This window comes from Dendropsophus ebraccatus, chromosome 5 (assembly GCF_027789765.1).
Source record: "Dendropsophus ebraccatus isolate aDenEbr1 chromosome 5, aDenEbr1.pat, whole genome shotgun sequence".
Lineage (NCBI taxonomy): Eukaryota > Metazoa > Chordata > Amphibia > Anura > Hylidae > Dendropsophus > Dendropsophus ebraccatus.
In genome coordinates, this window is record NC_091458.1 from 8,647,070 (window position 1) to 8,673,172 (window position 26,103).

Genomic DNA, 26,103 nt, shown 5'->3' on the forward strand with positions numbered 1-26,103 from the left:
ATACTCGAGCGCGGTCCGAGTCGCCGGCAGGTGACGTCATCACGCGGCGCCGCTAGCGTGATGGCGCGATGACGCAATGACGCTAGAGCGTGATGACGCGAATCCCGGATCCCGGAAGTCGTCCGGTCCAGCGGCATGCAAGGCCTAAGCCCCGCATGTCGCTAAGAAAGACACCGGCGCCGAAACCATCCGGCGCCACTATAACAATGCAAAAGCTGGAGCGAGATGCTCCAATAACCTAAAGAAGAAGGGAGATAAGGTAGGAGGGGGCAACGTCCCCTAGGGCTTAGAGAGCGAAGCAAAAAAAGACTGATGAGACTGGGGAGGCGGGGCCTACTTATACTTCCGTAGGAGGGGATTAAAAGCTTAGGCTAATTATGTTCATTAAAGATTCCTTCGTCCCATGGGCTCGCAGGGGCGAGTTAACCCCATCTGTTGTGATGCCAATGGGACGATAGGGAATCTTACCATTTGTCTCATTTTTCAAGACATGCGAGGTAACTGGACAGATACTGTTCTTGGGGTTTTTTAAGATATCACAATAGTGCATTCATCTGTGAATAGTTGCTTTTTTTGTTTCTGTAGCCTACAACACTCGAGCGGATAATATGCATTTCAGTGCATAACCTTCACTGCATAAACTACCTAGTTTAACACTGAAATTGATGTTACGCCGCTGCTCCACTAATGTCCACTGACGTCCATGGCATTAATTGAATCACTGACTGGCTTATTTAAACTTTTTTTTTTTTAATTTGTGAGTTACTAATTTTTATACTATTACAAGAACATGCATTAACAAATTCGTCCTTCTGTAATACTCTCAGTACCGTAGCTATTATAATTTGGCTGTTTTATTGAAATTTGTTAAGATTCGATTTGCGAATCTTAACGAGTTTGACCCAAAATTTGAGAACCTCCCAAAACGAATTTCCGCCTGCCTTGCCTATCTTTATATATTGGTATTATTGGTCTTGGTTTACTGGACTTGGTCAGTAACAATGTGATGGTATGGTGATAATATTTTATGTTATATATACAGTGGTATGATTTAGAGTAACTTGGATTGAGAGTGCTTTGCAACTTGGTTTTAGAGCCCCCTGTACTGGGTGGGAGAGGGAGTGGGGGAGGGGCATGGTCTGTAGAGCGCGGTCTAAAGCACTATACCCTAAGCAAGGAAGTCTCCCTATCCTTCCAAATCATAGCAGATCCACTTCGGCTGGGGCTTGCATCAGGAGACGGGACTGTTGAAGTAATCTCTTTATAGCTGTAACCAGTCTCTCCCCAGACGGAAAATCCATGTATGTGCCCACATCTGCCCTGCTCATTCCCTCATTCTCCCTGAAGTCTCTATCAGCCCTTGTGTTTCCCATCCTCTACATTCCTGCTATAATGTGCCTGCACTTACACTCAGCTATACACACTGCTGCTATAATGTACCTGCACTTAGGGTACTATTACACGGAACAATAATCGTTTACAGGTATTATCAAGCCCCCATCGGCCTGTGTAATACCTCCCTTAGACTCAGCCATTCACACTGCTGTATAGAAAAGTTTCTGTCACTGTCCTCCTTCACAGCTCTGTGATTCTCACTTCCTGATTGGTCCATGCTGAACACCCCTCCCACAACCCCTTCCCCATTGCTGTCATGTGAACACACAGACCTCTGACAGCAGCCCTGCTTCTCTATTCTAGCCTGTTGTACTACGCTACTGAATTATGCGGATCTGCAGTTCCATCCTGTATCTACAAACTACTGCTGTTTTTTCAGTTTTATGCCCTTACTATACATTATACACCACATGCTGCTATACTGTACAGTAACATATATATCACATATCCAGCTGCTGTGTTATCAGGGTTATACAGTTACTATACATTATACACCACATGCTGCTATACTGTACAGTAACATATATATCACATATCCAGCTGCTGTGTTATCAGGGTTATACAGTTACTATACATTATACACCACATGCTGCTATACTGTACAGTAACTTATATATCACATATCCAGCTGCTGTGTTATCAGGGTTATACAGTTACTATATATTATACACCACATGCTGCTATACTGTATAGTAACTTATATATCACATATCCAGCTGCTGTGTTATCAGGGTTATACAGTTACTATATATTATACACCACATGCTGCTATACTGTACAGTAACTTATATATCACATATCCAGCTGCTGTGTTATCAGGGTTATACAGTTACTATACATTATACACCACATGCTGATTGCTATACTGTACAGTAACTTATATATCACATATCCAGCTGCTGTGTTATCAGGGTTATGCCGTTACTATACATTATATACCACATGCTGATTGCTATACTGTACAGTAACTTATATATCACATATCCAGATGCAGTGTTATCAGGGTTATACAGTTACTATACATTATATACCACATGCTGCTATACTGTACAGTAACATATATATCACATATCCAGCTGCTGTGTTATCAGGGTTATACAGTTACTATACATTATACACCACATGCTGCTATACTGTACAGTAACATATATATCACATATCCAGCTGCTGTGTTATCAGGGTTATACAGTTACTATACATTATACACCACATGCTGCTATACTGTACAGTAACTTATATATCACATATCCAGCTGCTGTGTTATCAGGGTTATACAGTTACTATATATTATACACCACATGCTGCTATACTGTATAGTAACTTATATATCACATATCCAGCTGCTGTGTTATCAGGGTTATACAGTTACTATATATTATACACCACATGCTGCTATACTGTACAGTAACTTATATATCACATATCCAGCTGCTGTGTTATCAGGGTTATACAGTTACTATACATTATACACCACATGCTGATTGCTATACTGTACAGTAACTTATATATCACATATCCAGCTGCTGTGTTATCAGGGTTATGCCGTTACTATACATTATATACCACATGCTGATTGCTATACTGTACAGTAACTTATATATCACATATCCAGATGCAGTGTTATCAGGGTTATACAGTTACTATACATTATACACCACATGCTGCTATACTGTACAGTAACTTATATATCACATATCCAGCTGCTGTGTTATCAGGGTTATACAGTTACTATACATTATACTCCACATGCTGCTATACTGTACAGTAACTTATATATCACATATCCAGCTGCTGCGTTATAAGGGTTATACAGTTACTATACATTATACATCACATGCTGCTATACTGTACAGTAACTTATATATCACATATCCAGCTGCTGCTGTGTTATCAGGGTTATATAGTTACTATACATTATACACCACATGCTGATTGCTATATTGTACAGTAACTTACTGTATATATCACATATGCAGCTGCTGTGTTATCAGGGTTATACAGTTACTATACATTATATACCACATGCTGCTATACTGTACAGTATCTTATAATATCACATATCCAGCTGCTGCTGTGTTATCAGGGTTATACAGTTACTATACATTATACACCACATGCTGCTATACTGTACAGTAACTTATATATCACATATCCAGCTGCAGTGTTATCAGGGTAATACAGTTACTATACATTATACACCACATGCTGCTATACTGTACAGTAACATATATCACATATCCAGCTGCTGTGTTATCAGGGTTATACAGTTACTATACATTATACACCACATGCTGCTATACTGTACAGTAACTTATATATCACATATCCAGCTGCTGTGTTATCAGGGTTATACAGTTACTATACATTATATACCACATGCTGCTATACTGTACAGTAACATATATATCACATATCCAGATGCAGTGTCATCAGGGTTATACAGTTACTATACATTATACACCACATGCTGCTATACTGTACAGTAACTTATATATCACATATCCAGCTGCTGCTGTGTTATCAGGGTTATACAGTTACTATACATTATACACCACATGCTGCTATACTGTAAAGTAACTTTTATATCACATATCCAGCTGCTGTGTTATCAGGGTTATACAGTTACTATACATTATACACCACATGCTGCTATACTGTACAGTAACTTATATATCACATATCCAGCTGCTGTGTTATCAGGGTTATACAGTTACTAGACATTATACACCACATGCTGATTGCTATACTGTACAGTAACTTATATATCACATATCCAGCTGCTGTGTTATCAGGGTTATACAGTTACTAGACATTATACACCACATGCTGATTGCTATACTGTACAGTAACTTTTATATCACATATCCAGCTGCTGTGTTATCAGGGTTATACAGTTACTATACATTATACACCACATGCTGCTATACTGTACAGTAACTTATAATATCACAGATTTGGCTGTTTTTAAATGTTTGTTTAGTTTTTTTACATTGTTTTTTAGAATGAAAAACCATATTTTGGGGATGTGGAACCAATTGTCAGCATTTTAATTATTTCTTATGGGAATTTTTGCTTTGGTTTAAGAGTGGATTTGGATTTCAGACATGGTCCTGGAACTAATTGTGCTCGTAATTCAAGGCACCATTGTGTACTGTACATGTAAATATATGTTTTTTTTTTTGTTTTTTTTTTTCAGTAATTGAATTTAGGTAGTGAAACACCTATATTATATAGAGTCATTACGAATAAAGGGAACTTTTCCTAGTGTTTTTCTGTTTATGATGATGATTATGGTTACAGCCAAGGAAAACCCCAAAATTGGTAATCGCTAAAGAAGCTGGCTGTTCACAGAGTGTTGTATCAAACATATTAATGGAAAGGTGAATGGAAAGAAGAAAAAGGTAGTAGGAAAAGGTGCACAAGCAACTGGGTGACCGCAGCCTTGATAGAATTGTTAGGAAAGGGCGATTCAAAAATTGGGGGGAAATTGACAAGGACGGCTGCTGGAGTCAGTGCTTCAAGAGCCACCACAGACAGACGTATCCAAGATATGAGCTACAAATGTTGCATCCCATGTGTCAAGCCACTCATGACCAATAGACAATGCCATAAACATCGTACCTGGACCAAGGAGAAAAAGAACTGGACTGATGTTCAGTGGTCAGAGGGGTTGTTTTCAGCTGAGCTTCCCCTGGACTTTCATAACTCCTCTGCTGTGCCAGAGGCTGATCGCCACCATGCCGCGTTGATGCAGTCATTTTTGAAAAGGAGCCCTGACCAAGTATTAACTGCATTTACTGTACATACTTTTCATTCGGCCAATATTTCTGTGTAGTTTTCTTTTACAGTTGGTCTGTCAGGAACTTACCTGACCGTGCTCCAGCGACATCCTCCTCGGCTGGAGCACAGCGCTGTCTTCCCGACTGGGGCCGTGTGACGTCACGGATACCTGAAGTATAGTGCTCAGCTGAGTGATGTCGGCGCTCAGGGTGAGTGGCAGACATCTCTGCCACTCACTCTGCAGTGCTGTAGCTGATTGTGGTCAGGACTCAGGAGTCCGGACCAATTACATTCAGGTCCGGGCTCATAGTCCTGTATTTATAGAGCCAGCGATCATTTACTGATCGCTGGCTATTAGGTTTCATACCCTGGTCCCAGCTCCCCCTGTCTATTCCTGCGATCCCCGTCCTAACTCCCTCTGCTCGTCCGACTTTGTTACCTGACCACTGGCTTGACTTTTTGACTATTCAGTTGTTACCTGATTCTGTATTACGCTGCTTGTTTGGTTCTGACCTTGCTTGTTTGGCTATCCATTATTCTGTTTGTTTGTTTGTTTATCCGTCTTGTTCTGTGTGCACGTATCTAGTACAGGGAATGTCTTTGTGGTTGTCCACGGCCGCCTAGGGCCGTTTGAGGCAAGTAGGTAGGGACAATTGGTGGGTTAAGTAGTAGGGCTCACTGTCGTGTCTTGTCTCTGCCTCCCGGTCCCTGACATGGTCTTATATAATATTCAAATTTTCAGAGATAATGAATTTTGCATTTTCCTTGGCTGTAATCATAATCATCAACATTAACAGAAAGAGACAATAGAAGTAGTTTCCTCTGTCTGTTTTGACTCTATATAATATAGAGGTTTCACTTTTTGAATTGAAATGAATGTTTTAATTAACAACAACAAGTTGTGGACACAGATCAATCTAACATACATCCGGGGCATCACGTCACTTCTCACTAGTTCTTCCCTGGTGGCCACCAGGATCAGTTCCACTGATAGCCGCAGGTACCCCAGTCCCACACTACATCCAGGGCCGTTTTAATAAATGGTGGGCCCGGTGCACAGCCCTCAAGAGTAGGCCCCCCTCTACCCTTTAGGCACATGGTATAATGTACTGAATTTGCCCCCACACCGTATTAAGAGCCCCAATACATACAGTAGTTACCTTATAACACTATTTCCACCATACAGTGATTACATATTACATAAAAACTGCACTGAACAAAACAAAGATATCGCCAATGATACCATTACATAATACCGCCACACCATGACTCCTATCACTACAACCCTATAACAGAGTGCAGTTACATCCAGTGACTCACCGGGGGCGTCTTCTCCGATCAGAGTCTGTCACCTTTTCTTTTTCTCTCCATCCAGCCTGGGCCACCTTGAAGTCTTCTCCTGGCTGTCAATCTTCTCTCCAGAATCTGCCAGAGAAATATTTTAGGCTCCAACACATACAGTAGTTAGGGGTCCTGTACCCCTATATAGTAGTTACACCCCTCCGTACCCCTACATAGTTACACCCCTCTGGCCTCCATAGTTTTAAGGTGTCCCTGTAGTATATAGACCCTTGTGTGCTCCTCCAGTTATATACAGCCCTCCTGTCTGCCCCCCCATTAGTATATAGACCCCCCGTGTTCTCCCCCAGTAGATTATAGCCCCCTGTGTGCTCTCCCCAGTAGTATATAGACCCCCCGTGTGCTACCCCAGTAGATTATAGCCCCCTGTGCGCTATCCCCAGTAGTATATAGCCCCCCGTGCACTCCCCAGTAGTATATAGCCCCCTGTGCGCTCCCCACTTGTCTATAGCCCCTCTGTGCACTCCCCCAGAAGTATACAGCCCGTGTGCTCTCCCCAGTAGTATATAGCCCCCCTGTCCGCTCGCCCCAGTAGTATATAGCCCCCCTGTGTGCTATCCCCAGTAGTATATAGCCCCCCGTGCACTCCCCAGTAGTATAAAGCCCCCCTGTGCGCTCCCCAGTAGTAAATAGCCCCCATGTGCTCTCCCCAACAGTATATAGCCCCCATGTGCTCTCCCCAACAGTATATAACCCCCCTGTGCTCTCCCCAATAGTATATAGCCCCCATGTGCTCTCCCCAACAGTATGTAGCCCCCCTGTGCTCTCCCCAATAGTATATAGCCCCCATGTGCTCTCCCCAACAGTATATAACCCCCCTGTGCTCTCCCCAATAGTATATAGCCCCCATGTGCTCTCCCCAACAGTATATAGCCCCCCTGTGCTCTCCCCAATAGTATATAGCCCCCTGTGCTCTCCTTAATAGTATATAGCCCCCCCTGTGCTCTCCCCAACAGTATATAGCCCCCATGTGCTCTCCCCAACAGTATATAGCCCCCATGTGCTCTCCCCAACAGTATATAACCCCCCTGTGCTCTCCCCAACAGTATATAGCCCCCATGTGCTCTCCCCAACAGTATATAGCCCCCATGTGCTCTCCCCAACAGTATATAGCCCCCATGTGCTCTCCCCAACAGTATATAGCCCCCATGTGCTCTCCCCAACAGTATATAGCCCCCATGTGCTCTCCCCAACAGTATATAGCCCCCATGTGCTCTCCCCAACAGTATATAGCCCCCATGTGCTCTCCCCAACAGTATATAACCCCCCTGTGCTCTCCCCAACAGTATATAACCCCCTGTGCTCTCCCCAACAGTATATAGCCCCCCTGTGCTCTCCCCAACAGTATATAGCCCCCATGTGCTCTCCCCAACAGTATATAGCCCCCCTGTGCTCTCCCCAACAGTATATAGCCCCCATGTGCTCTCCCCAACAGTATATAACCCCCCCTGTGCTCTCCCCAATAGTATATAGCCCCCATGTGCTCTCCCCAACAGTATATACCCCCCCTGTGCTCTCCCCAATAGTATATAGCCCCCATGTGCTCTCCCCAACAGTATATAGCCCCCATGTGCTCTCCCCAACAGTATATAGCCCCCATGTGCTCTCCCCAACAGTATATAACCCCCCTGTGCTCTCCCCAACAGTATATAACCCCCTGTGCTCTCCCCAACAGTATATAGCCCCCCTGTGCTCTCCCCAACAGTATATAGTCCCCCCTGTGCTCTCCCCAACAGTATATAGCCCCCATGTGCTCTCCCCAACAGTATATAGCCCCCATGTGCTCTCCCCAATAGTATATAGCCCCCATGTGCTCTCCCCAACAGTATATAGTCCCCATGTGCTCTCCCCAATAGTATATAGTCCCCCCTGTGCTCTCCCCAACAGTATATAGCCCCCTGTGCTCTCCCCAACAGTATATAGCCCCCCTGTGCTCTCCCCAATAGTATATAGCCCCCCCCTGTGTTCTCCCCAACAGTATATAGCCCCCTGTGCCCTCCCCAATAGTATATAGCCCCCTTGCTGTGTGCAACCCCCCACCCCCGTTCGCTCCTGCTCCCCCTCCCATATAACATAAAAAAAAAAATCAGTTATACTCACCCGGGTCCACGCGTTCCTCTTCTCTTCCCTCTTGTGGCCGCACTGCAGCGGTCACAAGAGGCTGCACTCCCCTTACCCTCCCGCCGACGCTCCAGTGACGTCGGGCGCCAGAGGGAGAGTGCGGCCTCTTGTGACCGCTGCAAGTGCGGCCACAAGAGTGACTGACAGGGAGGGGGCCAATGGCGCTCTCTCTCTGTCAGTACCGCTGCTCCTGCTGAAGCGCCACAGCAGCAGAGGGCGGGGCAGCGGCGACGGGGGGCCCTGCAGGGGGCGCCATGGAGGGGTAAGTAGATTACCCATCCATGGCGCTGCACCCTGACAGGCTGGTGGCTGGAGCCCTGTGCGACTGGACTGGTCGCACATAGCAACGGCCGGCCTGCTCAGGGTGGGCCCTTTTAACCAGTGGGCCCGGTGCACGTGCACCATGTGCCCTCTGGTTAAAGCGGCCCTGACTACATCCCAGATTACTCAACCCCAGAGAAATAAATCTAAAGTCCTTTTAAAATATAGATCAACAGAATAAAGAAATAAATGTGAAAAAATGTATATGTGTGTGTGAGCGCTAAAGATATTGATGAAAAATAAGAAAACTTTGAAATCTGATTCCTATTGGTGAATGTCAGTGAGATGCTTTATAATCAGATGATTGTGTCCTGTTCTTATCTACTAGAAGAAACCCGTCTCCTCAGAATTGTTCCATATCTGCTGCAGTATCTTATTGTAGAGATTTACTGAGCATAATGGAGCAGATTCCATCTGTGTTTCCATGAATAAAGTGCAGGAAAACATATTCTGTAATGTTTCACCTTCTTATATTTGACCTTTCTCTTCCTATTCTCTACAGATGTCCAGAACCTTCACAAGGAACATTTATATGAAAAGACTGAAAAATTTATAGAGAACAAACCTCCAAGATGTAACCTGGAAGAGGAAAGCTTCCCATTATATACACATTATATGAACCTCGCCATTGTCTCCACTGATCACTTCAAGGAACACTATGGGAATGAGCTCATAGAGAACGGGGAAAAACATTGGGAATATTTAAAGAAAATCCAAAATAAATTAAAGGACATTTCTCCCAACAAGATGTTCCGCTGGTGTCACCAATCCAGACTTGTGCCACATATAGTAGTGGTGAGCGGAGTGCTGGGTGTAGGGAAGACCACACTGATGCAGAAGTTTGTCTATGACTGGGTGAGGGGCGATCTCTATCAAAGATTCTCTTTTGTCTTCTTCTTCAAATTCCGTGAGCTGAACAGACTGGATGAGGTTAGTCTGGAGACCATGATCCTCCAACAATACCCATATCTGGAGCCGCAGATTGAGAACATCTTACAAGATCCAGAGAAACTTCTCTTCATATTTGATGGATTAGATGAAAGCAATCATACAATGAATTTCTTATCGGGTCACTTGTTCTCTAATCCTAGAGAGCGCGGACATTGTGGTCAGATTGTGGTTAGTTTGGTGGGAAAGTCTCTTCTTAATGGTTGTTCTGTTCTAATGACCAGTCGCCCCACCAGACTGGCATCAATTTATCGGCATGTTTTCCATCGAATAGTAGAGATCATTGGGTTTTTTCCAGAAGAACGACAGACGTACTTTGAGAATTTCTTCTCTGACCCTGAACTGGCAGAAAAGGCTTTTACTTATGTGAAGCAGAATGACGCATTGTACACGTTCTGTTACCTCCCGTCCTACTGCTGGATCATCTGTACAGTGTTATCCAGAAGCTTCCAGACAACAACTAGTGATCAGTCGCCATCATTATTACCCAAAACAGTCACCCAGCTCTTTGCCATATTTGTCGCCAACATCCTGACCAATCACAGCCTGGAGAAAAGTGACGCTCAGAAGGTCCTGCAGTCCATTGGATGGATGGCAGAACATGGAGTCATGAATCACAGGATTATTTTTGAGGAACGAGATCTGAGATCTTTCCATGTGGACAATAAGTCAAAGCTCTTATCAAGTTTTCTGATGGAATCGGAGGAACCTGAGACCTATTCCTTCTTACATCTCACTGTTCAGGAATTCTTCTCTGCCTTGGTGCATTATGCTGATTATTCTCCTGAGAAGTTACAGGAATCACTAAATAGAGCCCAATCCTATTGTGATGGACGTGGTGAGATGTTCCTCCGTTTCCTGTGTGGTCTATCAGACGCCTCCACCAGGTCAATGCTAACTGGATACCTGGACACACAAGCGGCTCAGGCCTCCAGACATGTCATCACTTGGCTGAGGAACTTAATTCCACAAGACCAGATCCTGAGGATAAATGTACATGATAAAGAACATCTCAGGACATTCTACCATCTGTATGAATCCCGGAATAAACCTCTAGTGCAGGAATCATTACAATCATGCAGAAGATTACACCTTTATAATATTAACATGTCGGCTCTAGACTGCACAGTGTTATCGTTCATCATGGAAACCTGCACAGATATAGAAGAGTTCTGTCTCGGTTTCTGTTCTTTAGACCCTGAAGGATTAGAGAAACTTGCACAAGCTTTACATAACCTGCAGGAACTGAGGTAAGTGACTAATTCTATGTTATATTTCTGTGATATTAATGTTCTGAGAAATATCTGATAGATTTCTTGTCTTTATACTTCTTGTCTGTTAGTTGGCAGTGTATCTAACCCTTTCATGTGTTATACAAACGCTCTGTGGATGCGTCACCCACATCTGATTTTTTTTTATTATTACAGATTGGGGAGTAATCATCTACAAGACACTCACTGCCCCCAGTTGGCCTCTGTAATAAGGAATAACCCCTCCCTGAAGATACTTGACCTGTCTGATAACAGCCTGTCCGGTCCTCACTTCAGGGACTTGGTGGAAGCTCTGTCCAGTCCAGACTGCAGGATAGAGGAACTAAGGTGAGTATAAGAGATATGTACAGGCCTGAGCCATGTATCTAATCCCGCCATGTGTGATACTGTCTACTGAGCCATGTATCTAATCCTATCATGTGTGATACAGTCTTCTTGACAGTGTATCTAATTCTGTTATGTGTTATACCAACACTCTGTACATGCATCACCCACATCTCATCTTCTTATTATTACAGATTAAGTGGTAATAATCTACCAGACACTTCCTGCCCCCAGTTGGCCTCTGTAATAAGGAATAACCCCTCCCTGAAGAGTCTTCACCTGCCTGCTAACAATCTGTCTGGTCCTCACTTCAGTGACTTGGCGGAAGCTCTGTCCAGTCCAGACTGCAGGATAGAGTACCTAGGGTGAGTATAAGAGATGTGTACAGGACTGAGCCATGTATCTAAACCTGTCATGTGTGATACTGTCTTCTTGACAGTGTAGCTAATCATTTCATGTGTGATACTGTCTACTGAGCCATTTATCTAATCCTGTCATATATGATGTGTGATACTGTTTGCTGAACCATGTATTTAATCCTATCATGTGTGATACTTTCTACTTGCAGCAGGCCGGGGGTGCAGCAACCCAGGGGGGCAGATGTTGTAACGCCTGGAGTCGTGAATCCACTGAACTGTCACTAGCGATGGTGGTAACCGCACCAGGGAGCGGAGTCTAAGGGGCCACTGGTTTTCACCAGAGCCCGCCGCAAGGCAGGATGGACTTGCTGCGGCAGGCGGCCCCCAGGTCGCTACCCCTGGCTTGGTTGCTAGTGACAGCAGGCGAGGCGTGGCAGGAGCAGTAGGCAGATGGTAATGCAGGCAGAGGTCTGAAGGCGAGACCGCAGGTGGCAGGCAGCGCTCAGGAACAATGGGTAAGCAGCGGACAGGGACTAGGGACCGGGACTGTGACTAGGAACAAGGACTGAGGTCAGGAACAACAGGGAGCTGGGCCAAATGCTATGGGAAGCATGTAGAGGCTCCAACACCTGGGAGGGGGCAGGGCTGGAACTTATAGGGGAGTGATTGACACTAAACCAATTAGGAGCGCACTGCCCCTTTAAATCTGAGACAGCCCTAGGAGGCGGGGACGCGCGCGCCGGCCGGCACAGTGACGGGCAGGAACGAGGCAAGGTGAGGTGCCCCCTGGGGCTGAAGTTGCCGCAGCGCCGGGTCCCTGCCTGTGGACACTGGCTGCTGCGGGACTGGGTGAGGAGTCAAGGCGGCGGTCCGGAGCGCGGGACGCCTCCGTGGCCCTAACAGATGTTAGGAGGTAGCACCATACAGGCACTTATCACGGTAACCAGGACCAGCTATGGCCACCTATGGATACACTGGCTTGGCACCACCACAATACTAGGAGTTATAGTTACTATAGTGCAGAGTAGGGCAGTGAGTGTTGTGTAGGATAGAAGATGCCCTCTAGTTCTTAAACAATTAAAGTGTTTACTGAAGAACTTTGTAAACGGTACAGATCGCTTTTGTATGAGGTGAATCTGCAGTTGGCTTGAGTAGGTTATGTGAAGTAGGTGGCAGCTGTCACTACCGCGGCGGCGTCCCGTACTCCGGGCCACCACCGCGACCTCTCCATGCAGCTGCTGGGGTCCATGTGCAGGGACCCAGCGCTGCTACGAGTTCGGCCCCGGGGGGCGCCTTACCTCGCCCCGCTCCTGTCACCCGCTGTGCCGGCCGGCGCGCGCGTCCCCGCCTCCTAGGGCGCGCGCCGGCTGTCTCGGATTTAAAGGGCCAGTCCGCCCCTAATTGGAAGTTGCACTAATCACTTCCTATAAATTCCAGCCCTGCCCCACTACAGGGGTTGGAGCCTCTACATGCTTCCTATAGCGTTTGGCCCAGCTCCCTGTTGTTCCTGATTCCTGTCCACTACCTGGTCCCTAGTCCTTGTTCCTGGTTCCTGCTCCTCTGTTACACTATTGCCCCTGTGTTCAGCCTGTCACCTACGGCTACGCCTACAGACCTCTGCCAGCACCATCTCCTGCCTATTGCTCCTGCCACGCCTCGCCTGCCGTCACTAGCAACCAAGCCAGGGGTAGCGACCTGGGGGCCGCCTGCCGCAGCAAGTCCATCCCGGCTTGCGGCGGGTTCTGGTGAAAACCAGCGGCCCCTTAGACTCCGCTCCCTGGTGAGGTTAGTGCCATCGCTAGTGACGGTCCAGTGGATCCACTACTCCAGGCATTACAGCAGCTAGGTGCTGTTATGTATGTGTATGTATATATATATATATATATACACGTAGGATATATATATATATATATATAGGGCATATATATATATATATATATATATATATATATGTAGGACTTGACTTTAGCTTGATATAGGGAGGTAACTCAAGAGAAAGGGGCATATCAAGACCCAAAGGCTCTCAACAAAAATGACTCTGGCCACTTTGGGGGTGGCAATACAAAAAGTACTTGCTTTCACAGGGATGAATGTCAGTCTTGTGGGCACGGAGTGTTACAGGATCAGGGAATGCAGGCCCCAAACTCGTGTGAAGCTAGTCATCGGGGCAACCCTCTACCTGTCAGCGCTCGCTTGGGCCTCTTTCTCCGCTAGCTGCCGACACTATTACCACGTCGGCAGCGAGTGGGTGAGTACAGAGGGGGCTGCCCGGGTGATCGCTTGATTGTCCGGGCAGTCCATAGCAGATAGCAGCGGTCTGCTGCCGCCGCTCCTATTCCACGGAGCAACTGCAGCAGATTGCTGCTATCATAGTCGTTTGTCTTTTAACATGTTGAAAGACAAATGACAGCAACGATCAGTTGTCTTCTATTACACAAGATGAGTATCGGCCATTTCGTGTAATAGGGCCTTTACTCCTCCAATAGTCCCTCTTTGTAGATAAGTTATCCCTATCTCTTTCACACCCCTATAGGTATTGTAGCCAGACATGGTTTGCTCTGGAACTCTTTTGTAATCTCTAACTCACTCTCTGTATACCTGACTAGTCAACACTCTCTCCTCCTCAGACTAGGCAGAGCTTCAGCCAGGCTATAGACTAACTGAGACTGAAACTACTTCTCCCCTTACATCTGCAAGGAGCTCTATGACTAGATCTGGAGCCTCTGATAGGCTGTGTGAGAGGGGAGGGTGTTGTGTCAGGTATCCTCTACAGGGATTGGATAGTGGATAACTTACAGATAAGCCTTGTGATAGGCCACAACATAGAATCATTCACAGATAACCAATTATATAGCTTTCTCTTTCAGCTGAACCTGAGCAGTGTACTGTAGAACAGTGACACCGAGTGGTGGGGGTTGCATGTATCTAATCCATTTCATGTGTGATACTGTGTGCTGAGCTATGTATTTAATCCTAACATGTTTGATGCTGTCTTCTTGGCCATGTATCTAATCTTGTCATGTGTAATAATAGCGCTCTGCCGACGTGTCACCCACATCTCATCTTCTTATTATTACAGATTGGCTGCTAATAATCTACCAGACACTTCCTGCCCCCAGTTGGCCTCTGTAATAAGGAATAACCCCTACCTGAAGATACTTCACCTGTATAATAACCGCCTGTCTGGTCCTAACTTCAGTGACTTGGCAGAAGCTCTGTCCAGTCCAGACTGCAGGATAGAGACACTAGGGTGAGTATAAGAGATGTGTACAGGAGTAATGTATAAAATTTACCTTTGAAATTATTATTTCCTGGAGTCCTTGGCAGCACAGAAATAGGTTAATGGATTCTTGTTGACCCAGAACAGAAGGGTTAATCTAGCAATATAAACAAAAAAAGATTAATTTGCGGCACCTGGTTACCCCCTATATCATAGCAAAGGAACACACAGACCCTTGTATTGTATGCAGCAATAATATTTATTGGGGGGGGGGGGTATATTGTGCTGCCTGCGGACTCCAGGAAATAAAAATTTTAGAGGTAAATTTTATACTTCCTGATCGTCCTTGGCAGCAAACAAATTGGACATTTAAAGCAATGCATATAAGGGTGGGAACTATGACACCACTGTGCCTTGCAAAACATTCAAGCCAAAGGCTGATCCTTCTGATGCCGAGAAGTCAAGACGTTAATGCTTAACAAAGGTAGACGCAGACGTCCAGGTTGCCGCTTTGCAGATCTGATCCAGAGGTACCTGATACCTCTCTGCCCAAGATGTTGCAGTTGATCTTGTAGAATGAGCTCTAACCGTCAGTGGTGACTGAAGGTCTTCTGTGGCGTAACAATAACGGATTAAGTCTTTTATCCAACGGGCTAAGGTAGCCTTGCTGTCTCTTTTGCCTATGTTTTCTCCCTGGTATTGGATGAATAAGCTTTCAGATTGTCTGAAAGATGCAGTTTTTTGCAGGTAAGTAGAGATGGACCTTTTTATGTCTAGTAATTGAGGATTATGATCTTGATCTTTAGGAACTTTAGGGAGAAAATCCAGCATTGTTCTTAGAACGAATTTATCGGATTAGAGTCTTAAATAAGGGCCCTATTCCACAGTAACGATAATCGGCCGGATCGGCCCCATTTGGCCCGGTTCGGACGATTATCGTTTGGTGAAATAGAACGATCAGCCAATGATCGTGTCATCGGCTGATCGTTCATTTAGGGCCAGACCTAAAATCATCGTTCCCCCACCGCGCATCGCTACGGTTGAATAGCGGTGCGCGGCGGACGACCGACGATTTGACAGGCTGCAGCATCATACATTACCTGTCAGGTCTTCTCCACGCTGTCTTCATCCCGGGGTCCCGCGCGCTCTATCTTCAGAATGGCCGGTCAGCTGACGGAGCGCTCAGCCAATCACAGGCCGGGACCGCCGCGGCCTGTGATTGGCTGAGTTTGGCCGGTCAGCTGACCGGCCAATCTGAAGATAGAGCACGCGGGACCCGGGGATGAAGACAGCGCGGAGAAGACCTGACAGGTAATGTATGATGCTGCAAGGGCTGCAAGGACATCGGTAACGATGTGCTTGCAGCCCTCGCTCAACGATTATCGGGCCGTGGAATAGGCCCAGTAAACGAGCGGTGATCTAGCAGATTGCCGCTCGTTTACATTGTTGATCGGGACCTCCTCGACCCCTGGAATAGGACCCTAAGGTTCCTTACAGGACAAGGCATGAAGCTCGCTTATCCTTCTAGCTGAAGTGATAGCGGTAAGGAACAGAGTTTTCCAAGACAACCATTTCAAAGATGACTCTCCCAAAGGTTCAAGAGGTAAGTTATAGACTGGACCTGGGGGAGGCTGTGGACGTTGTGTATCTGGACTTTTCAAAGGCATTTGATACTGTGCCGCATGAAAGGTTTGTCTACAAAATGAGGATGCTGGGACTGGGGGAAAACGTATGCAAATGGGTAAGTAACTGGTTGTGTGATAGAAAACAGAGGGTGGTCATTGATGGAAAATATTCAGATTGGGTTTTAGTTACTAGTGGGGTACCACAGGGGTCAGTGTTGGGTCCACTTCTTTTTAATATTTTTATTAATGATCTTGTAGAGGGGCTACAGAGTAGAATCTCCATTTTTGCAGATGATACTAAACTGGGTAAAGTAATCAGTACAGAGGAGGATAATATCATATTACAGAGGGATTTGGAGAAGCTAGAGGCTTGGGCGGAGAAATGGCAAATGAAGTTTAATGTGGATAAATGTAAGGTTATGCATTTGGGCCATAGAAATAATAAGTACAGTTATGTGCTAAATAATAAAACACTGGGTAACACTACTTCTGAAAAGGACCTGGGGGTATTGGTTGACAGTAAACTCAACTTTAGTGATCAGTGCCAGGCAGCAGCTGCCAAGGCTAATAAAATAATGGGGTGCATCAAAAGAGGTATAGATGCTAAAGATGAGAACATAGTTTTGCCTCTTTATAAATCACTAGTCAGACCACATATGGAATACTGTGTACAGTTTTGGGCACCGGTATATAAGAAGGACATAGGTGAACTGGAGCGGGTGCAGAGGAGGGCAACAAAGGTCATTAAGGGAATGGGTGGGTTACAGTACCAAGACAGGTTATCAAGCTTGGGGTTATTTACGCTAGAAAAAAAACGTCTTAGGGGCGATCTGATCACAATGTACAAATATATACAGTACAGAGATCTTTGTAGTGGTCTCCTTACTCCTAGGTCTGTAACAATGACAAGGGGGCATCCTCTACGTCTAGAGGAAAGAAGATTTCATCATCAGCATCGACGCGGGTTCTTTACTGTACGAGCGGTAAGACTGTGGAACTCTCTGCCACATGAGGTTGTCATGGCCGATTCATTAAATAAGTTCAAGGGAGGCCTTGATACTTTTCTTGAACAATATAATATTACAAGTTATGGGCATTAGATTTCTGGTGATACGTTGATCCGGGGATTGTTCTGGTTGCCGTTGCAGTCGGGGGGGGGAGGGGGGGGGGGGAGTTTCTCCAGGTGGTGGGGCGGTTGTCTTCTGCCCCATAGGGGTTTTTCGCCTTCCTGGATCGACACAGTAGGATTCTCCTAGGTTGAACCTGATGGACTCTTGTCTTCTTTCAACCTTATTTACTATGTTACTATGTAAGGGCTGCAAGGACATCGGTAACGATGTGCTTGCAGCCCTCGCTCAACGATCATCGGGCCGTGGAATAGGCCCAGTAAACGAGCGGTGATCTAGCAGATTGCCACTCCTTTACATCGTTGATCGGGACCTCCTCGACCCGTGGAATAGGACCCTAAGGTTCCTTACAGGACAAGGCATGAAGCTCGCTTATCCTTCTAGCTGAAGTGATAGCAGTAAGGAACAGAGCTTTCCAAGACAACCATTTCAAAGATGACTCTCCCAAAGGTTCAAATGGTTGTTGGGTCAAACCTCTCAATACAATAGATAAGTCCCATGAGGGAACAGGATTGTGGAAGTCTGGTCTCAGCTTCGCCACTGCCCCGAAGAATCTTGACACCAAGGGAACTATAGTGAAGATGCCATCTAAGTGAGCATTGATAGCTGTGAGGTGTACTTTCAAGGTGTTGAGTTTTAAACCCTTTTGGAAACCTTCCTGGGGAAATTGAAGAATAGATGGAATATCTTTGAGTTCTTTTTGATTATTTTCACACCATGAGGTGTATAACTTCCAGACTCTAGAGTAGACTTTTAGAGTGCTAGGTTTTCTTGACGCTAACAAAGTCTGTATCACTTCCTCCGATAAGCCTTTGCTTGTTAGGGTTACCTGTTCAAATTCCACGCTGTTAAGTGTAGGCTCGACAGATTGGGATTATACAGGTCTCCCTGATATAGAAGGTCTAGTGTAGTGGTAGTTTCCATAATATGCCTTTCGATAAATTTCACACGAGTGGAAACCATGCCCACCGGGGCAACTAGGGCAGGATTACTATGGCTCGGACCTTCTCCTCTTGAATTTTTTTCAGAACTCTCGGAATGAGAGGTATTGGAGGGAAAGCATATACGAACATCCCTTGCCAGGGGATCAAGAGACCGTCTATAGCCTGGGGATGTCCTGTTCTGGAGAGGGAGCAAAATTTCTGTGTCTTGGTGTTGTTGCTGATGGCCATGACATCCAAGTCTGGTTGACCCCATTTGTCCACTATCTGTTTGAATATTGAGGACTTCAGCTCCCACTCCCCTGGATGCTCTGTTTTTCTGCTGAGCCAGTCTGCCTTGATATTTAGCGAGTCCTTGATGTGGACTGCTGAAATGGAGGTCAAGTTCTCTTCTGCCCACTTCATTTGGCAACTGCACTCTTTGTGTAAGGCTGGACATCGTGCCCCTCCTTGTTTGTTGATGTTGTATACAAAAGAAACATAAAAAAAGGCTCATGCTAAAAATCTTTCATTTATTTTCAAAGAATCACACACATTAAAAAAAGACAATATATATCAGATATTTCAAAGGTTACAAAAATGGCGTCCTGCAGACACACTGCCAAAAATAACCAATGTTCTGTGTCACCAAGGTGCCTTATATAGACTCATATAGGAAGTATAAGAAGGTCTCCTAAAATAGGATTAAAACCAAATTGTGACCACCTCTTAAACATAAAAAATCTATAGTAAAATCAAGGTAACTCACCGATGGCAGTGTGTTGACCCCTACGCACGTTTCGCGTGGCTACGCTTCCTCAGGGTTGTAGTACACCGATGTCAGGTTGTCCAACTGGATCTGGACAACCTTAGAATGGAGAAAGTGGCTTAAGTGCAGGAGAGCTAACCTGATGGCCCTGAGTTCCGTCATATTGGAGGAGAGACGTTGTTCTCCCTGTGACCACTTTTTCTGGAACCAATGAGATCCCACATGGGCATCCCAGCCTGAGCCGGAGGCATCCATGGTGAGCACTGTCGGGGTTGGTATCGTCAGAGCTTTGCCAACTTGGAGACGAGACTGTGTGAGCCACTACTTCAAGTCCTGCTTGACCTTGTGTGTAATTGGTATTACTGTATGCAGGTCTTCTTTAGTTCTTTTCGAGCACTCTCATTGTAAAGCGAACAGTGGTTTGGCGTTGACCCAATAGAGAGCTGAGTGCCTTGGTGATCTTGATAATTCTCTCCTTGGTGAGAAAGAGGCGCATTAGTTGGGAGTCTATAATTAACCCCAAGTAGGTTATTCTCCTGGTGGGCAAGAGGTTGGATTTCTTGATATTTACAAGAAAACCGTGGTCTTTTAGAGTATCCAAGGTCACATTCAGATACTGAAGAAGAAGATCTTTCGTAGGCGCAAAGACTAACCAGTCATCTAGATACGGGGTTACACATATCCCCTGAGTTCTCAAATGCGCTGTGAACACAACCGCTATTTTGGTGAAGACATGTGGGGCTGATGTAATGCCGAATGGAAAACACGTGAACTGAAGATGTTTCACTTGATCATGATGGAGAACTGCCACCCTGAGAAACTTCCTGTGGCTCTTCAAAATGGAAGTAGGCATCCTGGATGTCAGGAGAATTTTCTTTGTCTATCAACCACGGGACACGGATGATCTGAATTGAGGATAAGGTTTAGTACTTGTTAACAAGGGCAGCCAGCTTCCACAAAGTGCTTCTACCAAGTGCAAAAAAGTACAACGCCTCTTTGCCTTATATACAGTAAATTTGCGGTTAAGACCGAAGTTTCAGTGGAAAACAAAAACAGAAGTGAACTAGAGGTACAGGGCGTTAAGCCTCCTGCCTAGAGGTGCAAAGAGCGGTCAACCAGGCATTTTAGCTTTATTTCCACATGTCTGCACCTTTCACAATCTTACTTCTCTAAACATCTTTAAAGTTCAACACTTAACCCAGTATATACCTCTTCAGTACACAGTATATATGTCAGTTATGTATATTGCCTCTATAAACTTCTCAATACTTAGAATTGGGCGCAATCACTTAAGTTTCATTAGCGCATAGCTATTCTATGAATATATTTTAGTATGATTAACCTATCAAATATACTGGAGATAAGAAAAATGAGTACAGATATAGAATTTTTCTAACACTGGAGATCTATTGTTGCCATATAATCGCCTTTTTGGATATTTAGAACTGCCGACTGAATAGTTTCCATCTTGAATATATTTTTTACAAAAAATTGGTTCAGATATGTCAAGTCTATTACTAGTCTCCAGCCTCCTCCAGCCTTGGATACTGGAAATATTGGAGAATAGACTCCTGATCCTCTGTCTTCTTGAGGTACTTCTTCTAAGGAACTTTTTAAAATAAACCACTTGACTGTGGTGGTTGTTGAGAACAAATCTGTCTGGTGGATGCTGTTGAAGCTGTAGTGAGTAGTCTCTGGTTACTGTTGTTGTCACCCAAGCATCCAAGGATGTTTTTGACCAATGTTCTGCAAAAATTTTGAGTCTTCCTCCAATCTGAGGAGTCTGAGGCCTGGCGTCACATACGGTCCTCTTTGGTGGTGTCAGGCTTCTTTCTGGCAGTAGATACAGACTGCTGCCCCCCTCCTCTGAACTGACCTTTACCTCTTGAGGCACGAAAATTAGACCGTCCTTTTGGAGAACTCTGACCTCGACCTTTGTACAACTTAAAGGGCTTTCTCTTCTGAGGAAACACCGGTCTTTTGTTCACATTTAGCTTCACCAAGATACCATCCAGCTGAGGGCCAAAAAGAGAAGATGAATGAAAAGGTAATGCAACAAAATTATTTTAAGAAAGAATATCTCCTTCCCACTGCCTCGTCCATAGTGAGCGTCTGGCAGATGTAGACAGAGCCATAGCTTTAGATGTATACTTTAGACTGTCAATGGGGATTGTCGCACAGCAAATCAGCTGCAGTTTTCATAACTAATATATAATCCAGTAAATCCTCTCTGCGTACTCCGTCTTCCACGTCTTGGTGTAAATGACGCAACCATAGGCGTAAAGCTCTGGCCACAGGGATGATTGTCATAGGGATTTTTAAAGGAAGAAGCAACAGCAGAATAGGGTTTTGTTTTTTTTTACATAAGGAGTCTGCTTTGCGTTCCATTGGATCAGCAAGCAAAGCAGAATCCTCTGGTGGGGAAAAAAGATTTCTTGACAACTGTGCAGCTGCTATATCCACCTTAGGGGTCACTGTCCACTGGCTTGTGGATTCTGCATCAAGTCTATAGGTGGATTTTAATTTTGATCCAGACTCAGACTTTTCAGGCTTTTTCAAACCAGTCTTTAATGAGAGGGTGTGAAGGAAATACTTTATTTTTATTAGCAGGGAAACAATACAGCTGGTCCTTTTTAGCTTTATGGGTGACATCTTTTGCAGACTCTAGGGTCTGCTCAAAGCGACTCTGTACCCACAATCTGATACCCCCCCCCCCCCCGCCTCCCTCCCCAATATGACACTACTTCTCTCTTCTTTCTTCATACCTTCTGGACTGAGAAGAGAAAAAAATACAAGGGTCTGTGTGTTCCATTTCTATGTTATAGGGGGTCACCAGGGGCCACAAATGAATCTATTTGTGTCTATATTAACCCTTCTGTTCCGGGTCAAGGAGAATCCATTAACCCATTTGTGTGCTGCCAAGGACGATCAGGAAGTATCTAATCCTATCATATGTGATACTGTTTAATGAGCAGTGTATTGAATTACATCATGTGTGATACAGTCTGCCGAGCAGTGTATCTAATCCCATCAAGTGTCAAACTGGCCTCTGAGCTGTGTATCTAATCTTATCATTTGTGATACTGTCTTCTTGGCAGTGTATCTAATCCTGTCATGTGTGATACTAACGCTCTGTGGACGCGTCACCCACATCTCATCTTCTTTATATTACAGGTTGGATAATAATAATCTACCAGACACTTCCTGCCCCCAGTTGGCCTCTGTAATAAGGAATAATCGGTCCCTGAAGAGACTTGAACTATCTCATAACCGTCTGTCCGGTCCTCACTTCAGGGACTTGGTGGAAGCTCTGTCCAGTCCAGACTGCAGCATAGAGAGAATAGAGTGAGTATAAGAGATGTGTACAGGACTGAGCCGTGTATCTAATCCTATAATGTGTGATACTCTCTGCTGAGCCCTGTATCTAATCCTATCATGTGTGATATTGTCTGCTGAGCCATGTATCTAATCCTGACATGTGTGATATTGTCTGCGGAGCTCTGTATCTGAAGTTATCATGTGTGATACTGACTGCTGTACCGTGTATCTAATCCTCTCATGTGTGATACACCCTGCTGAGCCATGTATCTAATCCTCTCATGTGTGATACACCCTGCTGAGCCCTGTATCTAATCCTCTCATGTGTGATACACCCTGCTGAGCCCTGTATCTATCCCCTATAGAGTGTAAGCTCCTATGGGCAGGATCCTCCCTCATGTATCTAGTAACCTCTGCCCCCCTGTCTGTACCTCGCTGTCTTCTGTTACAATGTGTTACCCCAGTATTCTGCCATGTAAATCGCTGCAGGAGATGAGGGATAAAGATTCTTCCTAATACACATTATACAGGAATCCTCCGCTAATGACCGGACCCCCCCAGATCATGTGATGAATGGTTACACGGGTCATGTGACGTCTGTACACGCTGAGCACATACATGTACGGACTCTCTCATCATATATAGAGACCTCAGCATCTGCAGTAATAGTCACACAGTCCACTCCGCACCATCATAGCCCCAACATCCTGACCCACCGAGTGTCCCATCCCAGAGTCCATCCACAATGTATATCACAGCACCCACCCAGCTCTGCTTTACTGCTCACATCCACAGCAGCACAGAGGATTTATCATCTCCTCATATCACAGCACCCACCCAGCTCTGCTTTACTGCTCACTATGTCACATCCACAGCAGCACAGAGGATTTATCATCTCCTGGTATCACAGCACCCACCCAGCTCTGCTTTACTGCTCACTATGTCACATCCACAGCAGCACAGAGGATTTATCATCTCCTCATATCACAGCATCCACCCAGCTCTGCTTTACTGCTCACTATCCATGTCACATGTCACTGTATTTCTTAGTCAAGGCATATCCAAGCTCACTGCTTATTGCCCTGTGTGAGAGGGTGGCAGATAGTATATAGCTGCACTTACACACCCAGACTCTATACGACTACCTCCAATAGTAGTCTCAGAAATATATTTTCTTGGCTTGCTGTGATCTGTAGTGCAGCTATCTCAGTCTTGACTCTGCAGTGTCCATAAAAAGTTGAACCCCAGGGGTAAGGGTCGAGGACAAGGCTGTGGGCCTGGGGTTCCAAGTGATGCAGTGGGCAGAGGCTGAGATTTTGGGCAGGGTGACACAACCTCCGTTGGGGAGGGAGCAGTGGCACACCGCAGACATTCACTCCCTAGCTTCTTCGCACACCTTACGGGGTCTCAGGGTACAACTATATTGAAAGCGCAGCAGTGTGAACAGGTGATCACGTGGATAGCAGATAATGTGTCCAGTAACTTATCCACCACCCAGTCTTCCACGCAGTCCGCCCACGCTACCCAAGGGAGTGGAACCCTTGCTTCAGCAGCTCAGCCTCCTTCCCCACAGCCTGGCCCCTCCAGGGAAAGAAGGGAATCAGATCCACCACCATGCTCCCAGGAACTGTTTTCTGGACCCTTCCCTGAGTCTGAGCAACCGGACCAGTCGATCTGCCCAAACTATGCAGCTCACGCAGTCAGTGGGTGATGAGAGTGGGGACTTGCACTGAGGGTTTGAAGAGGTGTCTGATGATGACGATGAGACCCGGTTGTCAGACAGTGAGGTTGTTGTCATGGATGTAACTCAAAGTGGGGAACAGAGTGAGGAATTGGAGGAAGAGCTGGTGGATGAGGTTGAGGTGACTGATCCGAGCTGGGTGGATAAGGTTAGTGAAGACCGTGCTTCTGAGGGGAGACAAGTTCACCCACAGGACCGGTTGGAAGAGGAAGAGGGGTGGGAAGAGGGAGAAGCAGGGGAAGAGTCAAAGTCCTGTGGCCAGGCCTAGATGTTCACAAGTCTGGAGGTTCTTCAAAGAAAGTGCGGATGACTGACGGACTGTAGTGTGCAACCTGTGCCACACCAGGATCAGCAGGGGAGCCACCACTACCAGCCTAACCACTACCAGCATGCGCAGGCATATGAGTGCTAAACACCCCACTCAGTGGAACCAAGGCCGTTCAGTGACTGCAAGTCGCACCCCTGCTCCTTCCCCTGTGTCACATGCTGGTTCTGTCAGTCCCCCCGCCCAGGTCCTAGGCACGAGCGCTCCCTGCCCTACACCTACCCCTTCACCTCCACTATGCTCCACACCCTCCAGTAAGGTGTCCAAGTGCAGCGTTCAACTGTCCCTACAACAGACCTTTGAACGGAAGCGCAAATACACTGCCACTCACCCGCATGCGCAAGCTGTAAATGTGCACATAGGCAAACTGCTGAGCCTGGAGAGACAAAGGCTTTTAGGAACCTCATGGCGGTGGCTGTCCCTCGGTACTCTGTCCCCAGCCGCCACTACTTTTCACAGTGTGCCGTCCCAGCCCTACACCAGCACATGTAAGATAACATCATCCGTGCCCTGACCAACGCGGTCAGTGACAAGGTGCACCTAACCATGGACACGTGGACAAGTGCTGGCGGGCAGTGACACTATATCTCCCTGACAGCACATTGGGTCAACTTGGTGGAGGCTGGGACAGAGTCTGACCCTGGTTCCGCTCAAGTGCTGCCCACACCGAGGATTGCGGGGCCTACCTCAGTGGCGGTCTATCATGATTTGAACACCTCTTTTTTCTCCTCTTCTTCCTCCTCCTCTCTATTACCCTCCATGAGCACATCGCCTCCATTTGGTAGCGCTAGCTGCATTAGCACTGCGGTGGGTAAGCGCCAACAGGTGGTGTTGAAACTGCTGAGCTTAGGCGACAAGAGGCACACGGCCCAGGAGCTGTTGCAGGGCATTATGGCGCATTGTGGAATGCCAGATGTCAACCTCGGTAAGAAGCGGTAGTCAGGTCAGTCAGCTTCCTCAAATCTACAATGAGGAGTGGATGTGGATGTCTGCTATCTGTCAGGTACTGGGCCTCTTTGAGGAGTCAACACAGATGGTCAGCGGCAATGCCGCTATAATCAGCATCACCGTCCCGCTGCTGTGTCTGCTTAAAACCTCCCTGCTGAGCCTGAAGTCTGAGACTTTGCCTTCGTCTCAGGAGACGGGAGAAGAACATCCGCCGCTTGATAGCCAGACGACC

At 46.0% G+C, this 26,103-nt stretch overlaps 1 protein-coding gene across 1 annotated transcript in view; it reads left to right on the forward strand.

The window, feature by feature from the left end:
* The window catches only part of LOC138792254 (NACHT, LRR and PYD domains-containing protein 3-like), a 50,092-nt gene extending 27,204 nt beyond the window's left edge, over positions 1-22,888 (forward strand). Inside the window, exons 6-10 of the mRNA XM_069969463.1 lie at positions 9,479-11,174; positions 11,352-11,522; positions 11,714-11,884; positions 14,958-15,128; positions 22,714-22,888. Coding sequence (XP_069825564.1) covers positions 9,479-11,174; positions 11,352-11,522; positions 11,714-11,884; positions 14,958-15,128; positions 22,714-22,888 — 2,384 coding nt within the window. The remainder of the gene's footprint in view (positions 1-9,478; positions 11,175-11,351; positions 11,523-11,713; positions 11,885-14,957; positions 15,129-22,713) is intronic.
* The last annotated feature ends 3,215 nt before the right edge of the window (positions 22,889-26,103 follow it).